At 39.5% G+C, this 26,165-nt stretch overlaps 1 protein-coding gene across 13 annotated transcripts in view; it reads left to right on the top strand.

Moving 5' to 3' along the window:
• The window catches only part of ANKS1B (ankyrin repeat and sterile alpha motif domain containing 1B), a 1,279,773-nt gene that overhangs the window by 944,068 nt on the left and 309,540 nt on the right, over positions 1 to 26,165 (top strand). For all 13 annotated transcript variants that reach the window (XM_037987423.2, XM_008004353.3, XM_037987370.2 and 10 more), the window contains one exon: positions 13,598 to 13,750. In XM_037987423.2, coding sequence (XP_037843351.1) covers positions 13,598 to 13,750 — 153 coding nt within the window. The remainder of the gene's footprint in view (positions 1 to 13,597; positions 13,751 to 26,165) is intronic.

Raw genomic sequence — 26,165 nt, 5'->3', positions numbered from 1 at the left:
TTAACTATAAATATAAAAGGGGTTTTCAGGAACTCCAACCAGGGCTTCAAAATAGGATAACAGCAACAATCATAGAGCAACACTTCTCTGCATATTCTAGGCCTTACTGAAATTCCTCCTAATGATTCATTCAAAGTGTCTCCTGTCACATGTGCACTGTTAACTAGACTACCACTGACCACGAGGCATCTGCCCTTTTCTGCCTCTCTTGCTCTAGCCTATTATGGTAATGTCTTCTGTCACCAAGGCTTGAGACAGTGCCGCCAGGATCTACCAAAAGTGATCTCAGTCCTGTTCATACTCACTGAAGGTGCCAAATCTGCCACTAATGAATGCCAAGGGCTGCTTCAAAGCTGCAGGTGCCCAATGTGTCAAGGGTACTGATGTCTGTGTCTCTGGCTATGATACCCATTGTCTTCCCATCAAGGACACCTTAGCCAATGCCAACTGAATGTTCTGCCAATGCCACTGAAGCTTGCCAACGTGGCCATCATTGCTAACTGCTGGTGTCCAGTGTTGAGAGCACCAATCTCTGCAATATGGCACCATCTCTTCTTGCTGACAAAGTTGCTGGTGCCAGTTCTGCCGACTCCTTTTGTTCTCAATGTCCCAAAAATGTTTCGTGATACAGCTATTTAGTTGAAACCTCTTCATCTTAAGGGATGGTCCATAGGAGACTGGCCAGGGCACAGTCAGAGTGCCAGATTTTAAATTCATTCAGAATCACCCATTCTCTCTGATACTCATCTATTATTCCTTGAATCTCTGACCAGAGTCTTTCCAGGCCCCTGGAATCCTCATTGAGCACAGACTGCTACAAGCCTGTCCCTGCCAGTGACCCATACATTCCCACACACGATGGACAAATACAGTACTCTTCAAGCTGAGACCCATGCCACACAGCTGCAACCATCAAACTGACAGATTCCTGATCCATGTTTTAGAACAAGGATGATTTTATTTTGTGTTTCAGGAAATTATGCTGGTCTACCATCAAGATACCCAGAATCTGACTACTTCTTGCTGCCTTTACTTTAGTACTTTGTCCAAGCCACTAGCCCCTTCCTTCTGGATTACTGTCACAGCCTCTGAAAAGACCTCCCTATTAGCTTTACTCAACATAGCAGTCAAAGTGATTTTGCTGAAATGTAAGCCAGGTCATGTCCCAAGTCTACTCAAATGCATACACTGACTCCCCATTTCCCTCAGATTGAAAGCCAATCCTTGCCACATCTTATGAGCCCTCACTTATCTGGTCTCTGGTTCCCTCTCTTCTCTGTGCCCACATACTGCTCCAACGCCATTGGTCTCCTTGTCATTTTTTGAACATACACTGGACCCTCCTTCCTGAGGGCCTTTGCTCTAGTTGTTCCCTCTACTTGAAATCTTCACCCTCAACACAGCCAGTCCACCGTCTTTATTTTTCATTTTTTTATTTTTTGAGACAGAATTTTGCTTTGTCGCCCAGGTTGGAGTGCAGTGGCACAATCTCAACGCACTGCACCCTCCACCTCCTGGGTTCAAGCAATTCTCTTGCCTCAACGTCCTGAGTAGCTGGGATTACAGGCACATACCACCATGCCTGGCTGGTTTTTTATATTTTAGTAGAGATGGGGTTTCACCATGTTGCCCAGACTGGTCTCAAACTCCTGAACTCAGGCAGTCCACCCTCCTCAGCCTCCCACAGCTTTGGGATTACAGGTGTGAGTCACTGCGCCCAGCCAATCCATTATCTTTAAATCTTTATCCAAATCTCTTCTGAATGAAACTTCCCCTAACCACGCTATTTAATACTGCACCTGCCACACCATACATACACTCCAGTACTACCAATACCCCCTGCACTATACTTTCTCTTTTTTCACAGCACTTATCACCTTCTAACAGACTATATACTTTATTTATTATGCTTACTAATTATTATCTGTCTTCCCCACTTATAAGATGAACTCCACAAGGACTAGCACCTTCATATGTTTTGTTCACTGACACATTCAGAAGAGTGCTTAGAATATAGCAAACATACTGTTAGTATTTGTTGAGTAAATGAGTGGATGGATGGATGGATGGGATGGATGGATGGATGGATGGATGGGATGGATGGATGGATGGATGGATGGATGGATGGGATGGATGGATGGATGGATGGATGGATGGATGGGATGGATGGATGGATGGGATGGATGGATGGGATGGATGGATGGATGGGATGGATGGATGGATGGATGGATGGGTGGGTGGATGGATGGATGGATGGATGGGATGGATGGATGGATGGATGGATGGATGGATGGATGGATGGGATGGATGGATGGGATGGATGGATGGATGGATGGGTGGATGGATGGATGGAATGGACGGTAGGTCCTCATTTTTGTAACTCCCTAAGTGAATGTGAATATACTCATGTTTGACCACCATGTGAATGATATGTTTTGTACTACTCTCCCCAGGTAGAACATAAGTTATTCATTTGTACACTGCTAACTCTGGTTGTGTGGTACATTTATCTGTTTGAAGTACTTCTGTGGATGATGTTATTATGCATGTGCCTGGAGGCTCTGAGAAAGGACATGGTTTTTAAATATCAAATAAATAGAATTGACACTCAGGGCATTCATTACCTTCTGAAGACTCAAGTTTGGGGAAATTATTTTAGTTGAGACTAAAAATATGCAAATGATATTCCTGATTAATAGTAGCATTTCAAGTTTCTGTTTGAAGAGCAAAGCAGTGTACTATATAACCACCAAATAGCTGCATGAATATCAGAAAACATGTACTGGCAGAGGAAAAAAAAGAGACCCCCTGTCTTTTTTCTAAACATAGTTCACATCACTGATAGAGCTTGTGAATGCTAGTGAACATTGTTCAGCGCCTTATTCTAGTTGCAGTAAATCCTCTGTTCATCTTTAATCTGAACTCTTGCTTCATAAAAAAGCTTTGCCACAAGGAAATATATCAAAACAAATAGCGATGGTTAACAAAGGGCTCTAGGGTCAACATTACCTCAACAAGAATTTTAGAAATGAAAAGATGGCAAAAACATTTCCTTTTATTAAATTTTTAGAAACACTTCTTTTACCCAAAACTTCAGGGAGAGGTACAATAAAACCATTCAATAAAGTAATTTAACATCAAGGACTATGTTATATGTCTACTGTGTTACGGCTCTACTGGTCTTTTCATCTGCATCCCACACAGATCCTACATGGCAGATAGCATTTCTCAACTGCTGCTACAGATAGAGTTAATCTCCCTGGGCACAGAGGAAGCTAAAAAGACCAGTGCCTGACTAGTAGCTCACACACACTGCTTGAAATAAGACAGAGAGATTGTTTTGTAGTTGTTGCTGTAGTGGTTGTCCTTTTTTCCCAAGGATGCTTTATAGAACTTGGCTATGTTGGCAACTTAACTCCTTTAACTTGAGTCTTCCCAGTGCCTCTGTCCAGATAGGGTGCCTCCTATCCCTGATGACTAGAGACTGGACCAGTCTAGTACTTCTAGGCTATTCTGGGCTGTTGGAAGTTGATCACCTATGTGTCTTGAAAACTGTTTTTAATCTAGTCCTTCATTGCTGTCCATTGCTTCACTTCTATTTTACTCCATGATCTAAGACTTGTCAAAATTGGGGATACCTCAGGCCCTCTCTGGGCTAGACCTTAATTCATTTCTTTTATTCATGAAATAGAAATCCTAGACAATTAAGAGATAGTGTCTAGTCCAAAGCACTTTCCTTTCCCTTTATTTCCCAAAAATGTAGTATCAAGTAACATCCAGATACTACTTCTTCACTACTTCTGCCCTGTGCCTATAGCTGGGAGTCTTCAATATCTGAACACTCGAGGAACCCCAAATTAGTGAGGCTCAGTTTGTGGTAGGAAAAATAATAGAGGGGTTACCACTTTCTGCAGCTGTGAGTCCATAGTGACATCAGACACAATTCTCTTACTTCTGAAGGTTTATGTTTCTCTTTATTCTTTTATAGAAACTGTATCCATAACAGAGTCTAATTGCAAACAAAGGAGCTGCAAGTAGTAGACTTATTTGTACATGTATACCTCCCTTGCTACAGATGCACAACACAGAGGGTTTATCACTTCTTGCTTTCCAACAACAGTCACAGTATATTAATCCTTTCCATTCCCACGTAAGGAATATAATTATATGGGATACCCAGGCTCTCAGACTCCTTAAAGGGCATCTTCCTAAAGATCACCTAAAACACTTTACAGCTGAGGTGACATGTGTGAAATCACTTGAGGCTCTTTAAAGTCCCACATCATTGTTAAGTGATGTTCTTATCATTAACAGTGCTCAGCATTTTGGAGACATCTCTCCCAGCAAAGTTGCACTGCCATAGATAGCACTTGGATGGTGATGGGCAGACTTTATTCTGGGGCCCCGTGGTCAGTAGATCAGCCTTTCTCTTTTATGTTCAGTCAGCCTTTTAAGAGCCACTGATGAAACAACACAGTGATGTCTAAGTCCAGGTCTCACAGCCTGCAGGAGATTTGATCCTCACACTACTTGATAGACCTGCATTTGGACTTGGCAGCACACTCTCTGCTAGCACTGTTTGTCCTGGTTTATTTTCAGGACTGCTGTTTGTCCAAGACTTGGGCAGCAGCAGGACAGAGCAGAAGTGTCTAGAACAAGGAGCCAGAATAGAGGGAAGTACCTGATGATATCAGCTATCTGTATTACAAAAGCCATATCAGGCAGGAAGTCTGAGTGTACAAAGTACATCCAGGTGGGAAAAGAGAAGCTACGGTCCATGACAGCTTCCTAGGCAAGTTTAAGTAGCTGAGCCTGGCACATCAGGGATATTGGTACGGGTGGGTCTATGCAAATGATAGGTTGCTGTGTTTGTATCTGAGGAGTGGAGGCGACACGGGCAACAGCCCTTGCCCACGTGAGGACTTTCACTAGAAGGTCACATGTACTTCACATACAGGCATCCAGCTCTCACCTAGTCTAAACCATGTAGCTTCCAGACACTCTCACTGTTTTAACACAAAGAGTATTCGCCCTGAAGTTAGCTCCAGCTATCCTTGTCAGAGCTGTAATTTCAAGAAAGGCAGGCAAAGTGTCAAAGCAAAAGGCAAGCCCTCCCCTGCAATCTCCACTGCACCCTAGAACTTACTGTTTTATGACTCTGACCCTCCTCAACTCTGAGTCCTCATTTCTTACTCCTTTCTGTGTGTTTTCCTTTGTGCTTTCTAAAATCTCATCTCCCCCTTTTCTTCCCGTACAAACTCCCCAAAAGAATGATATAGATTACACTTACCACTTCCTCATCTCTACCTCACACCCCAACCTAGGGCAGCTCAGCTTCTGTGTTCTTCTCAGTAAGATGTCTGGTGACCTATTTCTGATTACTTATTTGTGATCCCACAAACCCTTCTCCTTCGTCATTTTATTAGACTTCTCTGCAGCATCCCCTCACTGCTGATCATACTCTCCTTGACACTCTTATTTCCCCCATTTCTCTTCTTGTCTTGACAATTCCTTCTTTGGTCTCCCGAATATTATTCTTATCTTTTCCTTATTCATTGAAAGTGTTGGTTCATTCTCAGGCCACTTCTCTTCTCTCACTACAAAGTCACCTCTGCAGTCTTACCTGTGCATGATTCCAGCTCTCACGATAAAAATAACAAAGATTTATTGAATGCTTCTGTGTGCCAAGTATTGTGCTAAATTCTCCTTGTGTGATTTCATTGAATACATATGGCAACCCTCAGCGATAGATATTCTTTTAATCTTTCACATTACTCATCAGAAAATTGATGCTTAGGAAGTATGAGTAATTTACTCAAGGTCAGACGCTAATAACTGGATTTGCCAACAGTTTCACCTGATTTTGATGATGCCCAAGGCCGTGTGTCTCCCCAGACTTCTCAAATTTAAAGTGCCATTGCATAGCATCCTAAATTTCTCATGTCTCAAAATTACTCATGTCATCCCAGTCTATTTTCTTTTCTCTTTTAGCTGGTAACACCACCATTTGCCCAGATATCCAAGCTACAAACTTGGGGTTTCCCTGCATTTTTCCCCTCTTACTTCTTGCATAGTTGTTACAAAGGGATGATGCTGTGATTGACAGAGAAATGCCAACAAACACAGTTAAAGGAAATGAAGCTTCTTCAATGATTAACAGATGTGAACATTTATGGCCCCACAAAACAAGAGATATTACAATGGAATGTCAAATGGAAGTACAGCCTTCATTTAAATGTTCTACATGAAACTGCCTTATTTTTAGTTATGTTTGTATTCAACATACAAACATAATAATGTTCCCAAAGCTATTATAATGTATATCACCTTTCTCTCTCTATTTTTTTTACCTGTTTTTATTGGTTTCCTCCTGCTGTACCTTCCATCTTGTAGCTCCATCATCTCATAAGGTATTATCCTTATCTGCACAGAAAAAGCTGGCTTCAGGCAAAGAGAAAGAATGCCGGAATGACAGGCTGTCTGTGTGTGTGTGTGTGTATGTGTGTGTGTGTGTGTACGTGTGTGTATGTGTGTGTGTGTATGATGTGTATATATGTGTGTGTTCGTGTGTGTGTGTGTATATATATATATAACTCCACATATATATAACAGATCTATAATATTTCAAATAAAGCTAAAAAGTTAAGAGAAAATAAAACCATAGAGGTCACGTAATCTTACAAAAGTCTTCTAGATTCGTGGTTTTCAAACATTTCTTTTTAAAGCCAAGAAAACTTTTCTTCCTCTTACTTGTATAAAACACATAAAATCAGAGTTACTCTGGTTGAAGTCGATCAAGCAGTCTCAGAGCACGGGTTGTTCAGCTGCCCCGTAGCTGACCGCTCTGCAACCCCAGAACTCCACAGAGCACTGTCCTGTGGTTTCCCTGCCTGCTGGTCCACCTATCATGTTAACAGCATACTACTCTTTCTGAGGCCAAGTATTCTCTAAAAAACTGGAGGAAGGCCATTTGGGTGGAACAAGAACAAGGAAGGTGTTTGGTAAAATATATGTTAATATATCTCAATTTTCCCAAGACTAAAGCTTCACTGCTATCTCGAATTTCTGTCTCAGCTTAGGTTTTTTCAGACTTTGGAATTCAACTAATTGAATCAAATTGCCTTGTTGCGAGCCTCTGTGATGAAAGCCTGCAGCCTGCTCACCACTCTGCCTCTCAGATTATAGAGTGAGCCTGACTTCTGTTCATGCTTAGCAGCACTGCTGGCCTGGCAGGCCCATGGAGCTGTCACTTTCTAGCCCTGTCTTGCCAGATGTTCCCGCTAGAAAAAGAGTTTCATCATTGCTAATTTGAGAGTGCAGTTGCGGTGCTCCCTGTGGGTGCTGCTGAAGATACATGAAAGAAATGTGAATGCCATCTGACCTTTAGTCTACATGTCCTATCATATACATATATATGAATTTTAGTTTTGTCTTTGGGCTTATTTTTTCTTTCCTGGGTAAATAGGATACTAATTTAAAATTAATTTACAAATCAAGGAATTGTAAAATTTAGGAATTATAAAGCAGCTTTGAGGTCCTTGGTCCAACACCTTCATTTTAGAGCTGACACCACTGAAGCTTAGAGAGGTAAAGTGACTTGTCCATGGCTACACGGCTAATAGAATCAAGTCTGCTGTGCTATGGAAACAAAGTCCATTGCATTCTGTAACACAATATCCTATCTGGAATTGGTTCTTGATATATGGAGGTTTTAAATAGTTATGAATGTTATTGTTAGGCAGAAAAAGATAACCTTAGTTTTTGTCATGTGGAGTACAAACTACAAATCTCTCCCACAAATGGATACCAAGCCACTGAAATGAATTTGTCATTTTGTCTTCAGGTATTCATTAAGTTACTTAATTTAACAAAACATTTAGCATATGCCTGCCATGTGTGAGATGCTCTGCTGGATGCTTTAGGGACTTCAAAAATGATTAACACCTCATTTATTCACCAAGGGGTAGGCAGTCCAATGAAGAAGACAGATACTTGCCTCTCTGTTATTGAAAGCAGACTTTAATAATACTATAATAGAACTCTATGGAAAATACTACAGAAATCTAGCAAAAGATATTATTTTGGGGGAGAATAATGGTAACATTAGAGAAAGATTCACACAGGAGGTAATGTTTAAACAGGACCTTTTAAGGATAGATAGAATTTCATTAGGAGAAGAAGTAGAAACTCTATTCCTAGCAGAGGGAATGGCACGAGCAAAGGTGTGGAGGTATATTACATATACAGTGGATTATGCCCCCAAAATCAAACTCATACAACAAATAATTAGTTTAGTTTAGGGTTAATAAAGATGCAGCATATAGGGCAGGGGCTGTGGCTTGTGCCTATAATCCCAACACTTTGGGAGGTTGAGGTGGGCAGATTGCTTGAGCTCAGGAGTTTGAGACCAGCCTGGGCAACACAGCGAAACCCTGATCTCAACTAAAAATACAAAAGAAAATTGGCCAGGTGTAGTGGTGCACACCTGTGGTCCCAGCTACTAGGGAGGCTGAGGTGGGAGGATTGCTTGAACCTAGGAGGCGGAGGCTGCAGTGAGCCAAGATAGAACCACTGCATTCCAGCCTGGGTGCCTGGGTGACAGAGTGAGACTCTGTCTTAAAAAAAAAAAAAAAAAAAAAAAAAAAAGATGCAGCATGTAGAGTTTCTGCATGACAATGAGGTAGCTCAGGAAGGATACTGATGTTTGCTTACTCAGCATCCCTAATCTTTCTCAGACTCATGAAGATGCATTTGCCAATAGATTCATAAATTAAAAGGTCTCAGTTATATTCCACAGGCATAATGGATAAACACCAAGGGTTTTTAAACAAGGAGTGACTCTATTCAGTTTTTCCCTGTAATCAAAATTTCAGTAGTTCACAGCAACAACGACAAAAAATATTTTTTTCTTACTCACAGGTCTGCTGTGCTTCAGCTAACTTCAGCTGGACTTTCCTGAGCCCCATCGAGCTAGGGTAGATTCCAAGCTTTGGGTTAAATTTAGGTTTGCTCCACAAGCCTTCATCTTTCTCCTAGAACCAGGAGTTATGCAACTCCTCAGCACTTGCTATTCTTATGAGAGAGCATGTGAACGCTGAAAGATTAGTAGAACACAGGAGCACAGATACCTCATCTCTAACCACCGCACTGACACTTCACGCATTCTATTGGCCAGCATTGATGAGACTGGGAAGTAACTCCAGCCACAGTGAAATGTAATGTTGATCCCTTGGCACAGGGCACAGGGGCATAATTCTAATACAGTAAGAGAACGAAGAATTGGAATAAACAGTTCAATCGACTTGAGTGACCTCATTAGATGTGTTTCTAAAAAAAATAGCTGTCAGCTGAAGGGGAGAGGGGTAAAGATGTTAGCAGATGCAAACGTCTTCTAAAACAAGATAAAGAAGGAAGGAAATAGGGGAAGTAGGAAGGGATGAGAGAGGAGAGCCTTGATTGAAAGCTGAAAAGACTAGCAGCCAATGGCAGAATATTATGCAATTTCAAAATAGGCATGGGTCCAATTTAGGGCAATGGGGAGAAAAGAGAACTGAGAGTTATTATTGAATAACGATTATATTCAAATCAATGTGCTAGGCAGTTTGTACTCCCTATTTCATATAATCTTCACAACAACACTTGGAGTAGATATTATTATGCTTATTCTAAAAAAGAGGAAACAGGCTCCAAGAGTAACTTGCCAAAGATCACCCAACAAATACGTAGCACCGCTGGGAATGTCATATTCCAAAGTCGATTTTGGAAGAAGAGAGGTGAGTTGAGAGTCATCTTGGAAATCAAATTGACAGACCCTGTTGGCCTAATTAGATATGGTAGTAAACAGAAAGAGGAAAGTAAGATAAGTCCCAAGCTTCTGCTTGGGCAGTGGAGTAATAGCTGCCCATTAACTGAAATGGAAAAAAAAAAAGAGGAAGAGAACCTGTTTTTGAACCAAAGGAGTTAAATTTGTTTTTGACTTATGTTGGTGACACCTATAGGACATTTATGTGAGATGTCCTACAAATGGTTAGAAATTTGCATCTCAGAGCTCATGAAGAGAAGCCAGTCCTGAAGAAATCCCTCCAGAAGTAGGAGCAAAAGCATTACAAGCATGGGAAGTTATATTAGCAAAGATATGACTGTGTCATATCCAGGTCATTTTCAGGGAATGCCTAGCTATTTAATGTACTGTTGAGACATACACATGTCTAGTTACATTTATTGGGTACACAATAGCAGAGGAGTGGGAGATTAGGCTGATCTCAATTGGCCTTGAATGCTGGAATAGGACATTTGGACTTTTCTTGAGAAGGAAGCACTACAGGTTTTTATACAAGGGTACATTTAAGGGTCTGGCTTTTAGGAAGACTAATGTAGTAGCAAGATACAAGCTGGACCAAAGGTGGGAGACGATGTAGAAGGCTATTGCATTAGTTTTTGTAAGCACTAACGAGAACCTAAACAGGGTAATGGCAGTAGGAACGGAAATAAAGGAACAGATGGGATCATTGCTTTGGAAGAAATTATTGTGCAGCACAGTAACTATTCTGCATATCATTAAATATGTGTCAAGTTAATTTTGTAACTGCATTTGGCTCTAATGGTTTCCTCTCTTCAGGTATGCAGAACCTTCGTAATTTATTGGTCATCTGTTCACATATTTTAATTAAGAGTTATAATCTCCATGAGGGAGAGACTATGACTGTTTTGTTATCTGCTATTTCCACAACATTCATCAGAATAGGTATTGATTAAATATGTATTCAATGAGTGGGTGGATGAATACTGCCCTGCACACCTCAGCATACCCATTTCCAAGGTCTCTTCAGTTGTGCTCTCTACCCTGCCCTTGTCTTTCATCCTCCCACCAGATATTTCCCTTCCTCTCACCTCTTTAAGACTGGTCTGGGAGAACTTGCCTTACAGGAGTAATCAGACCACTGAGCAGCCTGCATTCAGTGCAATCCTGATGTGATGGTTGTTGTTTTATTTTTTTATTTCCCAATTATTCAACCAAACTCAACTGACCCTCCCTTTACTATTTATAAATATCATCTCAGACATATCCAATAACTTTCCAACCACGTAGAATGTTGAAGACTCAGTTCCAATTTATTTGAAACCTCCAGTTTTATTTTCTTCACCACCTTCCCCCTCCCCCAAGTTTAGACTTCCCCCAAAGGACTGGCACTTCTCTCTTTCGATTCTAAATTTTAGGGCATTGGGACAAGAAAGGGGGATTGAAGGGACAATCAAACGTCTTTATACTTACCTATATTTTCTCTGCAGTCCTATTGTGGGTTCCCTGATTCTTTGGCTAACACTGACCATCAACACCCTCTGTGTGTCAGATGGCCTCTAATTGCTTCATCAGAAGAGTGTTGTGTAAGTGCTTGGAGGTAACCTGTGGGAACCCCATTGCACAGTTCTTTGGTATGAGACAACTGACTTTGACCCAAATCCAGTCATCAAGCCTCCCTAGGCTTGTCCCCAGTATCTGTTCCTGGGGTGGTCAGCTTTATGGATGGGCTAATGGCAAGACCTCCCTACTAAGCAGTTAACTTCAACCTTAGTGTTTCTCACTTTCTTCCCTTTTTTCTCTTTCTTTCTTATTTCATGTCACTGGGGCACTCAGGGAGATTCCTGGGGCCAGAGTGATGATTTAGGTTAACAGAATTATTTCAACCACCTTTTAACAAAGCCTGGAGAATGTACTCAGCCCCAATATTTTTGTAATTCTCTATAGAATATGAAGGTACCAAATACCTATGAGCCTCCCTTTTGGGTCCTAGCCTCCAATTTTATACATACATAACATCCGGGTATTTGTGAATGCCACTAACTTGCATTCTGCAAATGCTGAGTTGTCATTTACATTTGTAGCTACCACATAATAAACACAGAGTTAAGTGTTACATGAACAAACATTTTATGAGCAGCTGAAATGGGTCAGTCAATGTAAAAGTGAAGTACAAAAGTCTGACCAAGTTCAGACTCTAATGTAAATAATAAGTTGCACTCTAACTTTAAAATAGGGAACATTTAGACCGGGAGCAGTGGCTCAGGCCTATAATCGCAGCACTTTGGGAGGAAGCCAAGGCAGGTGAATCACTTGAGGTCGGGAGTTCAAGACCAGCCTGGCCAACACGGTGAAATTCTGTCTCTTAGTAGAGACAAATACAAAAATTAGCCAGGCATGGTGACACTCACCTGTAGTTCCAGCTACTAAGGAGGTTGAGGCATAAGAATTGCTTGAACCCAGGAGGCGGAGGTTGCAGTGAGCTGAGGTCACACCACTGCACTCCAGCCTGGGCAACAGAGCAAGACTCCATCTCAAAAAATAAAATAAAATAAAATAAAACAGAGAACATTTAAACTTTGAAATGGAAACTAGAATGGGGAGCGGAATAACAGGAAAAAAGAAAAAGTAACTTTAAAATGAGGGAGTAGGGAGAATCTCAAAAATGAGAACCGTGCACAGTGACAGAAAGCTTACCCTGTTTAAGATTAAAATCTGAATCCCTGATGCCCAGACTAATCTTTTCTCTGCTCGCAAATCAGAATCATATAGATTTCCATTAATATTTATCTCTTTGAATCGGAGGAAGAGGAAAATCTATGTTGCATTTTGCCCAGCATTGCTGTTTCCATCATGAATTTTACCGAAGGCCCCCATTAGGTTGATGAGGTGCCAGCTCCCCTTAATAACTGAAGTATTAGATATACGTCGTAGCATGCAAAGCAGCCCAAGTTTTAGAAGTGAGTCACTTCGAAAACCAAGAACCACAAATTCAGCTACAATTTCAAATAAAAGCTAAAGGACCAGAATAATCCATACAAAATTTTAAACCCAGAAGTTCCTCTTGCTTAAATTACTTTCACACTCCAATTTAAACTCAGAAACATTATGTTGCTGTCACATTTCTTTGTTCTCCTAAAGTATTTTTTAAAAATCTGTATATAGCTGACAAAAAATAGATGCCTGTCTGCCAGCAAGTTCTCTATTCATGTCTAACATACTGTAGAGTCGATGCAGAACACATGGTCTTAAAATACCCAAAGGCCTCCTCTCCTTTACTGGTTCACCGCAGCAGTATGTTTCTCCAGCATGTTTGCACTACCTCCAATACATGTCTTGCATAAGCACGAATTCCCTTTGAATGTTTAAGTCATGCAGTATTTTCACATGCTTTGATGCTGTGCATATGAGAATTATCATCTACATGTTGAAAGTGCACTTCCTGGTGCCTTCGTGTCGAATTTAATACCATTCAACTGACATCATTTTTAATTCCACCCAACAGAATGCCAATAATGTCTATGACAGAAGTTTGACATGTTTAGCTCTTCCAAATATAGAGTTAATCTAGCAGCTAAATTGGAAATTTCTGGGTATATTTTGAAAACTAATTCAGCATGAAAATTATTAATGATTTAGAATTATGAAAATACATCAGAAAGTGTTTTCTTTTTCCTTATTTCCATCTCCAGAAAGATCTGTTCTTCATGTCAAATAAATTTTCAAGGGGAAATCTGCATTCTGTTGTTGGGACACAAAGTATACAGTTTAATCCTAGTGTAATTTTCTTCATTACAGATGAGACCCATTGGACATGATGGCTACCATCCCACCTCTGTAGCTGAGTGGCTGGATTCCATTGAGCTGGGCGACTACACCAAAGCCTTTCTAATCAATGGCTACACATCGATGGACCTGTTGAAAAAAATCTGGGAGGTTGAACTTATTAATGTAAGTTGGTCTCTTAGTGACACCTTAACTATTCAACCCTTGATAAATGAAATTTTATTTTTCTTCTTTTATAACTGTTTGGATATCCAATGGGGATTTATAGATACACCTTCTGGTTTAAATATCAATCTCCCTCAAGCTCCAGAGTCACTGTCTTTTGAAGTTTTAATGTGGGGGAACTAAGAGGTAAAGAGAGAACTCTCAGGGTGTTTTGCATTATCCAAGAAAATCTTCCAAGCCTTTTTGTGTTTTCCTTTTTAGGAAATTTTTTCAGTTATAGGATATAGATATGATAATAAATAGGTTCCTATTCTGATCTTTGCTCATATTCACTGTTAAAGATTTAAATTATCATTTTTTTAGTTTTCTATCTCTATTATGTTTCCTTGTCTATTTCTTAATCACATATACAAATCCCATGCTCCAAGAGACTGCTTTTATTCTTACTAAACAGGCTGCTGTATTATCAAAATTTTATTTTCTGAAGCTAGTGTCTAATCTTATGTTGTCTCTGTTTAATTCATACACTTAGCATAGATTTCATATAAAAACTGGCCAACATATGTTGCCATATAGTCAAGCTCAAAGAGATCAACTAAATCTGCATAAATAGTTTTGATACTTTTCTCGTTGCATTTTTACTTTTGTTGTTTTCTAGCATAAATGAAGGAATTGCATGAAAATATAAAATGGTCATGCATTTGAATTATATTTGGCATAGCACACATTTCTTTTTAACAGTGACAATGAAAAATCACTTAATTTTTTAAAAATAGTTTTAGTTTTATAGTAAATGATTGAATAAAACCGGCATTCATGAACTAAGAGATAAAATAAATACGTTTCTGCTGGTTCAAAAGTGCTCCGTTCTACTCTTATGTCACTTTCTCGCCAAAAGTCCAGGTTCTACACATTACATGCCACTGCTTATTTTAAATGATGGTTATTATTAGTAACTAATTATTCCTTCCTTTTAAAAGTCTTTCTGAAAAAAGAATGTCTTTTCTAGAACATCGTATTGGAATTGTTCTTGAATCTAAAAGTCACATTAAATAGACAAATTAATGTGATTCTATGGCCATAAGTAACTCTTTCTTAACTTTTTGCTGCTTATGCCCTCACAAAAGCTATCATTATTTCAGAAGAGACTCATTGTCTAACATAAAGCCTTTGGTTAGTTTCATTCAGTCTGTGTGAAACTAACTGTATGGAACTAACTGAAACTGTATTGCTTTTTGGCCGCATCAGGCTAAGATTTCAATTCTCTGTCAAGAACTTGATGCTCATCACATGGTTACTCATAGATATTTGTTAAAGGGGTACCTTCCATACGTCAACCAAACAAGCTTCCAACTTAAGTTGCATCCCAGTTAATGAGTTAATGGAATAGCTTGAAAAATATCCCTATGTAACATTTTCTGAATCATACTGCTACCCATTGAAGAATTAATATTTATAATAGGTAGCACATGAATCATTCACCTAGCTAGCATTAGCAGTAAACTCCCATTGTAAAGAGTGGATTTCAACAGGACTCGATTATATGTTTTCATTGAAGTAAGGATCACTTACAATGTGAGGCTGTATGTCTCTCAAAATCCAAAGCCCTGAACTAGTGTTTAAGATGTAAGCTTGGGCACTCACTTTCCCCAGTGCTGGGGGTACCTGTGGCCTAGAGATCCTTGTTTAGTGACTGCAGCCAGACCTTGTAGACAGCTGCAGTGACTATGGGGATGATGGCCCCTGGCTTTACTGCCAGGGCTTAGGGACTGATCCAACACCACCCATGAGGCCAATCAGTCTTGAGCTGAGAAAGAAAATGGTCTTTTCCACCCATGTTGGCTCTTAACAGTTTTCTGGCTTCAATACAGGGAGAAGTGCCTGTCACAAGCATTGTGTCAAAATTTGAAAACAGTCACTGTCTCTTAGACCTTGAGGCCAAAATCCTCTGGCCTGGAGCATGCCATCTGTGTCTACCACTAACTCTGTATATTTTCCTTAAAGTAAGCTGATTGAATTTAATTTTCCATGTGACAACTTTATGGGCAAGTTCACACTCTTGATGGTGAGGATTTGCATGTCATTTAACTCAGCAGATTAATTTTGTCCATGTTAATTATGGACAAAAGTTGATATGAACCTTCAAACTTGGAAATCAGAAAACAAAATTTGTATCCCCAGTAGAACTGGGTAGTTCATGTAATGGTTTTGGGTTACTGGGTTTTAAAATAAGAAAAAGGCAAAATGTGTGCATGCCTTTCAGCTCACAAAGATTTTGAATGATCTCAAATTCAAGACTTTTGTTTATCCCAGCTAATGAGAGAGATACCCAAATATGAAGTAGTCTCATATAATATATGGGCTGAATAATCCTATACTAAGAACGCATAATTTGTTGTTTTCTGGCCTAAAAGGGAATGTACAGTCACCTTGATTTAGAGCAAAGCCTTTTAGGGAAGTTCACATCCTGAATCATTGTAAGGAGTCGCTAGTTTTAAGGGAACCAGATTGCTCCAGTAACTGTTGTTCTATGTTAAGTGAAAAGAGAAGAGCAAGTGTAGCCTGCATTTGATACAAAGGTCGGCTGGTGGAGGGGAAGAGAATGGAGGATGAGGAGATAGGCTGCTGATATGATTACAGATAACTTCGGCATCAGTGGTTGTTTTTTAAATACCTTTGGGTAGAACTAAATAAGATGGCTAAGGTAGCAATATCCACATGTGTCCCATGAAAATTATTTCACATGCCCCATGAAAATAATCTGGCATTATTTTTCCAACAGTAAATTGATTAGAAAATCATTTGCTTCTTGCCTAATAGCTTTGGAAACTATATTTACATGACTGTTTAATTTAGGACTGTAAGGTTTTATTCTTTCAATGTTGTGGATTTAATTTGCAGCTTTCCCATGAAAGCTAACCACTTGGAGATGTGCTAAGAAATTTTCAAAGGAAACTTTCTAATTTTTCATTAATTCTTTTATAATGTGACTTTATTTGCTTTAAATGCAGTCGAGCTATCATCCTATGAATATCAGATTTAGACTTGCTTTGATGTTTTTATTTCATGATCAGCATTATAAACTCACACTTCTATCTACCCCACTCTCATTGCTAAAGTTGCAGTAACTTTATTTCCTAATTTTTTTTTGCATTCTGTGAGAGTGTGTGTGTGTGTGTGTGTGTACATATTGAATAAAGGTAAATGGTAACTTATGCTCACAACCAAGAAGAATAATTACTAAATTCACAAATTGCAGGGGAGGAATAGGGAGGATGAATATTCTAATTCCATTTTCAAACCAATTATTTTAAGTAAAAGGTTATGCTTTCACCACGGGACATAATAAATGAGAAATACTCATATTTCCACACCAGGGAGGCTACATCAGTCAATACTTCAAATATTAACAACTTTAATCAAAGCCGAAGGCTTCAACTAAATGACTGGATGTGAGTATTCAAGTGTAGGCAAACTTTAAAAATTATCTGTGGATTTAAGCATTGCATTTATACTTATGTACAGTACAGCTGGCTCCCCACAACCCTTCAGGACAGCTAGATACCACCCCTGAACTTTAGACTTTTCCAGGCATGTATCAGGTAAAGCTTCTGGACTCTACCAACTCCACCCCCTGCAACCAAATTGCAAGCTGTTCCAGGGATTCTCTTGAAGCTTCTCTCAGCCAGCCCGAATTTGGGGAAAAGCACCCTGACATATGTCCTCATATAGGATGGACAGTGTCCCAAATAAATACACACTTAACATTAATTTCTAGTCCTTTCATATATGTTCTGGAGGGTGGTGATGGTCTAGGTCTGACATTATTATTTCTACTACCTTTCAGCATCTTTTGCATGTCCACACTTATTATACTACCCTCAACTTTCGAGCTTTGACCTAAACTAAAATAGAATTATACTACAATAAAATGCATTTAATCACTAAAATGTCATTGAAAATAATATAGCTTTTATTTTGCATGTAAAGTAATTTACATTCTTGCAGTGCCTCCAGGTCAATATTACAGAACAGGCATTATTAAAGTATTGATATCAGAAATAGTAAAACACACACAATAAACAAGGCATTTTGGCCTGAAGAGACAGTTTTGAATGCTCTGCAACAAATGAACTTCAGAAAGCACTGAAACTCTCCGATTATAGCCATTTATGATCTATCTCTGTGCAGAAAGGAAAATTGTGTTCTAATTACCCAGAAACTGCTACCTTAAAATTTTTTATTTTAGTGGACATCTGTTCATTCACCCTTCTCGTGATTAAAATTAAAACATTCCAAATTTCCTCTGAAGAAGCCACCTCCATCTCTTCCCTATTCCATGCCTGAATATATGGCCTGGATCTTCAGAGCCAAGTTCAGCATTCCAGTCTCTGCCTCCACCTCTATGGGCTACAAAGTATTCTTCATCAGGACCAACTACCAGTGCAAAATGAAAATATAGGGCCCCTTGTTCAAAAATTATTAAAAATTTTTGGCCAGTAACATCAAAACATTAAAGCTAGCACAAGTCCCTTCTATTTGCAGGACCTTGTGTAACCCACACAGGTCACACACCCTTGAAGCCAACCAAGCTCTTCATTCCTTTGTGTATTTCTATCTGGTGTCATTTTCCTTCTACCTGAAGGACTGTCTTTGACATTATTCTGTAGTGCAAGGCTGCTAGTGATAAATTTTCACAACTTTTGTATGTCTGAAAAATATTTCATTTTGCCTTCATTTATGAAACATAGTTTTGCTGGGTATAGAATTCTAAGGTAACAGTACTTTAAAGATACTGATCCACCAGCCTCTCTTCTGCATTATTTATAACAAGAAACTTGCTGCCATTTTGTTGTTCCTCTGTACATAATGGGTCAGGTTTTTCCCCTCTGGCTGCACTTAAGGTGTTGTCTTTTTCACTGGTTTATAGCAATTTGATTATTATGTACATTGGTATCATTTTTTTCATGTTTTCTATGTGTGAAGTTTTTTGAGCTTCTTAAATATGAGGCTTATCATTGTCATCAACTTTGGAAATTTTTTAGTCATTATCTCTTAATTTTTTTTTTTTTTTTTTTTTTTTTTTTTGAGACAGAGGCTTATTCTGTCACCCAGGCTGGAGTGCAGTGGCACAATCTCAGCTCACTGCAACCTTCACCTCCCAGGTTCAAGCAATTCTCCTGCCTCAGCCTCTCAAGTAGCCAGGACCACAGGCGCGTGCCACCACACCTGGCTGATTTTGTATTTTTAGTGGAGACAGCTTTTCACCATGTTGGCTAGGCTGGTCTTGAACTCCTGACCTCAAATGATCGCCCTATCTTTGCCTCCCAAAGTGCTGGGATTACAGTTGTAAGCCACCATGTCCAGCATCAAAATATTTTCTATTACTCACCTTCTTATTTCTCCTTTCATTTAGAAACCCCAAATACATCAGTATTAAGTCATTTAAAGTTGGACTACAGTTCACCAATGTCCTATTCATTTTTTTCAGTCTTCTTTCTCTCTGTGACACGTTTGGATAGTTTCTATTGCTATGTCTTTAAGTTCACTAATCTTTTCTTCTTAGAATAGCTAATCTGTCACTGTTACTATGCAGTGTATTTTTCATTTCAGAGATTGTAGTTTTCATCTTCACAAGTTAGACTTGGGTCTTTCTTATATTTTCTGTCTATATTAAACATGCTCAGTCTTTCCTCCAACTTGTGGAACATATGGAATACATTTGCAATTACTGGTTTAATATCTTTGTCTCCTAATTATAACACCTGTGTCACTTTGGGTTTAGGTTTTATTGATTTTTCTCTTTACTGTTTTTTGCATATCTGGTCATTTTTATTACTTGCCAGACATTATGAATTTTACCTTGTTGGATGCTGAATATTTTTTTTTTATTCCTACAAATATTTTCGGATATTGCTCTGGAATACAGGGAAGTTCTTTGAATAGTCTTTGATCTCTTAGGTCTTGTTTTTAAGGCTCGTTAGGCAAGGCCAGAGTATTGTTTAGTCTATTGACAATACTTCACCACCACTAGGGCGACACCCTTCTGAGTACTTGACCAATGCCCTTTGAATTTCAGGGCTTCCCAATTTGAATAGTTTGCAAATCTCAGTGTTACCAGTCCAGTTTGAGCTTTAAGGACTATTCCCACTCATCTTTTTAGCTGGTTTTTCATTTGGTTTTATACCATTTCCTCACATACATGTACTGATCAAAACTCTCTCCTCTGTAATACGCTGCCTGGCACACTCTAGCCACCCTAGTATCCCTGGATTCTCTGCTTCATCTTTTCTATTTAAGGAGTCTTGCAGACTCCTTCTGAATTCGTCCTCCCTGCTCCATGGCCTAGAAATTCTCTCAGCGGCAATTGCAGGGCTCATTTTGTTTGTCCGTCTCTCAGGGATCACTGTCCTTCAATGCCTCATGTCCATTGCCTTGGAAACCATTGTTTAATATATACATCTGGACTACTAGTTGTTTCCATTGGAATGATAAATCTAGCCCCCATTATTCTACCTTGGCCAGAAGCAAAAGTTCATGCTACTTATGTTAATCCCTGTAGGTGAGGGCCCCATATCTAAACAATTGAATTGAAATCTTTGGTGTTGGCACCTGCGTATCAGGAGGTCTTAAAAGCTCCTCAAGTGATTTTCATGTGCAGCCTGTTTTGCAAACTACTGCAACCAGTGGTTAGAGGGAGTCACTAGAGGATTTTAATAAGGGGAACGACTTGATCAGAAACAGTGGATAGGGACCAGCAGCTGACACACTTAAGAAAGAAGAGGTGGCTGTGAGGGAAGAAGGAGCTGACTCAGTCAGTTCTGCTACACAGTTATTTCTAGCCATGAATGTATTAGGTGGGGCAGAAAAAAATTAATTTTTTTAAAAACCCATGTGCCTCCATAGAACCTGAGGGTATCACTGAATTAGAAGTTCATAAATATAGTCAATTTTTATAATTATAACCCATGTATCAAGAAGAGAGTAGATTACAGTCAGTTTTCAAAGGAGACAAGGGCAAATATAATACATTTCAGAAATGCTTTCCAGCCGTGGCTAAAGCTGCTTCCGTTTGACCCTTAAAAGGCTAAGCTTCCATTATTTGAAAATTTTACTTACTGTTTATAAAGCAAAGAGTAGGACATACAGTGTGTGTGTCAGGGTTTCAAATATGCCCTCTTTTCTTTCATCTTTAGCTTGGAATCAGGTCACTTGACTTTGAATCTTATATCCGCCCCTCGGTATGTTGACCTTAAAAAAAGTCACTTACTCCCTCTGGGACTCCGTTTCTCATTTGTAAATAGAGGATAATAAATATCTGCCCTGCTGGTTTCATGGGTTTCCTGTGAGACTCAAAATCAAATAAGAGCTTTTTATGATCCATCCCTTTCTCTTCTCCTCCTATTTTATTTTTCTTTTGCCCCTCTATGTTTTACTGACTTCCCCAGATCCCTCCCCCAGAGTTAGACTAGGAGCTGGTCTCTTGGAGCCTACTTTCACAGCTTAGTTGCCATCTGCTTCTTCCAGCCAGAACTTACCCTGGGCGCATAGATAGCCCTGCTTGATGTGCTAACTCTAGTTCCAGGATTTACCGCTCAGATGCTATCCTCCCTCATTCCCATCACCAACCCCTTTCACCTGCCCTGAACTCTCAGCTTCCCAGTATGCCCAGGACATATCATTTTTCCCTACCAGCCTTGTCCACACCCTCATGGCTTACTCCTGCTCAAAGTCTTTCCCCTCCTGGATTTGGTGAACGTGAGAGGGAGAGCTTTGTGTAACAACTTTCAAGGTGAAGCTGAACATTTCCCCTCCTTTTTTTTTCTAATTGTGCTCAGGTACAGAATTGCTGGTGTCCTCTTTCTCCATGAGCATTGACCCTCAATCCTTAGCATCAACCCTCAGCCTCCCAGACCTCATTGTGCTTGAAGCAGAGGACCTTCGAACAGAGCAGAGTAGTGCTTCAGTGGTTAGGGATAGCTTCATTCTCAATTTATCACCTGTAAATCTAAACTCTCCTAGAATCTGTTTCAGAGCTTTATATATTATAATGAAATCAGGTACCTTTTTTCCCTGTATTTTGCCCAGTTACCTTTTATCCTGTATCTCGCTAACTTTGCATGAAGATTTTTGTTCTTTAAAGAATCTTTTCTTGAGATATTTAGGGCATAGCCTGTTGCTAAAAAAAAAAAAAATTTTAAAATCCAGCTATAGTTCTGACAAAGTATGGTAAACTGCCTCTGTGCTTCTAAGAGCTTTGAGAGGGGAAATATTCTAGTAGATTATTATATAGTATAGAAAATATAAAAGCAAAAGTACTCCATATTCGCAAATACATGCATGAAATGCAAATAAACAGTGTTCATGCCACTGTGGTGGAGAAATATTTTTGGTCTTAAGAGAAGATCTCAGATAATACTGAAAAGATAAACCTCTGCTGTCTCAGGTGAAAGGAAAGCCAGATAGGTTTTTTTTACCTAGAGAAAAACTGTTGAGAATTTTGAAAACTAACATACACAGTGCCATGGCAGAGATTGATAATAAAGATTCAAAGTAAATTACAATGGTTAACACTATCATTAGGTAGGTGTATAAGATTCATATAAGCCATCATGGTGTATAAGCCATTACGGAAATAATTAGATGCTAGAGAAGTAATAATGAGGTAGGTGATTTTATAGCTTAGAATTTATATCTGTTCTAAAAATGTTTTAGGGTGGCTTAGAGTTTTATTTTAGCTATTTTAGTAAAGAAATGTATTATGCTAAATTGCAAATCAGTGGCCTGAAAATCTTTTTGAACTTAAGGAAAGAGCTATTACCTTGAACCTCAGAAAGCACACACATTCTTTGCTTACAAGCCTGATGCCTGGCACCCTGCTGCCATCTGGTGGCAGCATACCTAAAGTGCAGGGCAAGTTACTGAACCATAAAACAATTTCTTAAATGCAGAAACTAACTGCAAAACAAAACTTATTCACTACCAGTTTTGTAGTAATCCCTGCTTCTGGAATTAATCTATAAATGAGTCAGGAGAGTTTTATTTTTGTAGACATTCAGTCAAACACTACATTCAAGTACCATATAACTAAAACTATTTAACAAAATGAAGAAATCCCTCTACTGTGTATTCCACAAATTAGATTAATTTGAATAACAATGCCCTTTTAAATATGCATATATTTTCTAGGAGAGTATTTTTTACCTTTTTATATATTTTATGGAGTAACCTTAAAACATGAATATGATCTTTTTGAAAAAAATTACTGCATAGAGTTGTAGGTAAAAAAATGTAAGTATTTTACAGTCTTTACCCTCAAAAAATTTCCAGACTAATGCGGAAGACAACCATATACTTGAGTGGTATGGAGAGAAATATTAGGGGTAAACCCAGTATTAAAGTGGTATCTGTATCCCAAATGGGAACACAAGGTCTTCTCCTAATTAGGGGGTAGAAGTAGGCAGCAGAACAGGTAGAATGGAGAATCCAAAGAGTAAATGGCAGGCAGCAGTGGCTAAAAGCAGTCTTCCAAGGTTTAGACAACCAGTTGTAGAATCTCTGCTTTTCTAAAAGCACTTTGGTCAAGTCACTTAACCTTCTCTATGCTTCAATTTCCTTGCCTCTGAAATTTGGATAATAACATTATATCTATCTTCTAGGTATTGTTGTCAGGATTCAATAAAATAATCTAATAAAGCATTTTATACAATGCTTTGCAAACAGCATTCAATTTTTTCCTTAAAGGAGGGCAAATGGAGGGGCAGCTTCCAAGTTCCTAAGATTTATGGGAAGCATTATCAGTTATCCATTGCCTCAACAATGCTATGGAACAAGCTGTCTGAAAATGAAGTGGCTGAAAGCAATAGACATTTGTTTAGCCGAGCTTGCAGTTTGTGGGTCAGCGATTTAGGCTGGGCTTGGCTGCAATTTTCTTCTGATCTCAGCTGGCTCCCTCACATCTGGCAGTTACCTCTAGTCTTCTGGCATATGAGAGTTGACAGACCTGAGATAGTCTCAGCTGAAACAGCTGGGGCTCCCTGTGCCCCGCTCTCTAGTATGCTATCGCAGACATGTCTTCATAACAAAGAAAGAATCAAACAAACAAAAATGAGCAAGCGCTTTTTTACACCACTGCTTACATCACATCTGCCAACACTTGGCCAAAGGAAGCTGTATGGAAAACTCAAAATCAGCTTGGGAGGGGAGGATATAGTTCACCTCTCAATAGGAGCAACTGCAAAATCACACGGTAAATAGCTTGAAAGTAGGGAAGGATGAAGAAATGAGACCATTACTGCAATCAGTCCACCACAGAGGTTTTTGGGGGTTTGTTTTATTTTGGTGTTTTATGTTTGTTATGGTTGTTGTTGTTGTTGTTGCTGTTGTTGTTGTTGTTGTCACCCAGGCTAGAGAGCAGTGGTGCAATCCCGGTTCACTGCATTGTCAACCTTCCGGGCTCAGGCAGTGCTCTCTCCTCAGCCTCCCAAGTAGCTGGGACTAGGCGCACACTACCACACCTGACTAATTTACTTTTATTATTTGTAGAGACGGTGTTTCCTTACATTACCCAGGCTGATTGTGAACTCCTAGGCTCAAGTGATCCTCCCATGTAGGCATCCCAAAGTGCTGGGATTACAGGCATGAGTCAGTGTGCCTGGCCCACAAAGGTTTTAATCAGAGAAAAGAATAGAGAATTTTAGAATTATGGATAATCTTATTATTGTTTGTAAGCCCCCACTCAAAATATGTGAAACCAAAACCATCTCAGAAAATCTAAGATGATTAGTGGGGGCTCACCGGGGGAAAAAGATGACCTGGATAGGGTACCATGCAAGAGGGCCTAAATGTATGGAAAACTGGGGGACAGGAACCCCAACCAATATTCAGTAACTAGAGAATGATAGATGATAAATACACTGTGTGATCATGGAGTTGCTAGATGTATAAAAACCTGGAAAATTGTTTACTGAATTCATTGACCATCAAACAAAGCTATTTTAGAAAATGAAATTCTAAAGTTTGTGTCTAATGAAAAATCATTTTCGTGCCTTGCTCAAATATTTGTTACACACCCACTCTTTGCTCAGAGTGGATATGCAACCAATATTTTTTTAATTGAATTTGATTCCTTAGGTTACTTGACTCCTCTAGATGAGCACAGGGAATAATAGTAATAATAACAATAATGGGAGTTTGTTTTAGTCCCTCTTCCTTTATCTTCCCCTTTGTTAATTGTCAATCTTGCTCAAGAATTTTTTTCTCAAACCTCCTTTCCCCAGTGTTATGTTCTTGGACAGGTTTCAGCTAGCAGCTTCAAAGTAGATGGCTGCTAAGTACAGGTCTTTATCCCTGAGGTCCAGGATCTCAACTCACAACGTCATCGCTAGTGTATTATTCGCATTCTCTTGCTCAGTGAACAAGAGGTGCTATGGAGTCATGGAGGAGACTGGGGACTTGGAGCTAGACTGCGGGGATTTGGATCCTGCGTATGCCTTGGCTATCATGATTATTAACCACCATCAGCCCCATCAGGGCATAGATTAGTTTGTTGACTCCTGTATCCCCAGCTCCTAGAACAGTTTCTAGCACACTGGAGGTGGCAAATAAATCCCTGTTGATTGACCTAAAGACACTTTTGTGTGAGAGTGTTCTGAGTCTGACATGTATGTCATGTATATGTCATATATCCTGATATATTTCTCCTCACCCAAACCCTATGAGATGCACACTGTTGCCATTCCCATTTTACAGGTGAAGAAGTGTCTGAAGAGAACTGGTTGAATTTTGATGAGAAAAGCCACCAATTCCTGTTATTTTCTATTCACAGATGTCTTCTATCATGAAAGGTGGTACACTAGGATGGTCTTGCAACAAAGATACGATTAACAACAGAATGAACATCCACAGTCTTTCCCTCATGTTCTCAGCCTTGCAGAGAAAGTTTCCAACAGTGTCTGTCAGGATGGTTGCCTTAGGAAGTTCCATTTCTTCTTCATGGCAGCCACTGGAGGGCACATGGTGCACAAGATGAACAGGGGTGCAATTTATGAGGCATGCTGGTATAAATGACCCCATAGCACCACTGTACATACACGCACACGCGCGCGCACACACACACACACACAGAGAGAGAGAGAGAGAGAGAGAGAAAAGAGTGGGTGCCTGTTTCACCACCTCCCAAATGCCAAAAATGGAATACCGCCTTCCCTTCAGAAATTGTACTAAAGAAGGAGAAATACCCATGGCCAGACCTACTTCATGCTTTGGTCCATGAGAGTCTGAGAGGCAGGGTGAGGTAGAAAGACTCACAGTAAATAAGCAGACCCCAGGTAGCATCCTTTTTCCTGCAGTCCCCCCCAAAAAATAGAGAAACAGATAAACCCACACACGTATCTCCTTGTGACTGGCTGCAACA

This window comes from Chlorocebus sabaeus, chromosome 11, assembly GCF_047675955.1.
Source record: "Chlorocebus sabaeus isolate Y175 chromosome 11, mChlSab1.0.hap1, whole genome shotgun sequence".
Classification (NCBI taxonomy): domain Eukaryota; kingdom Metazoa; phylum Chordata; class Mammalia; order Primates; family Cercopithecidae; genus Chlorocebus; species Chlorocebus sabaeus.
Note: the sequence above shows the minus strand (reverse complement) of the source record. Positions and strands in the feature narration are given on the sequence as shown.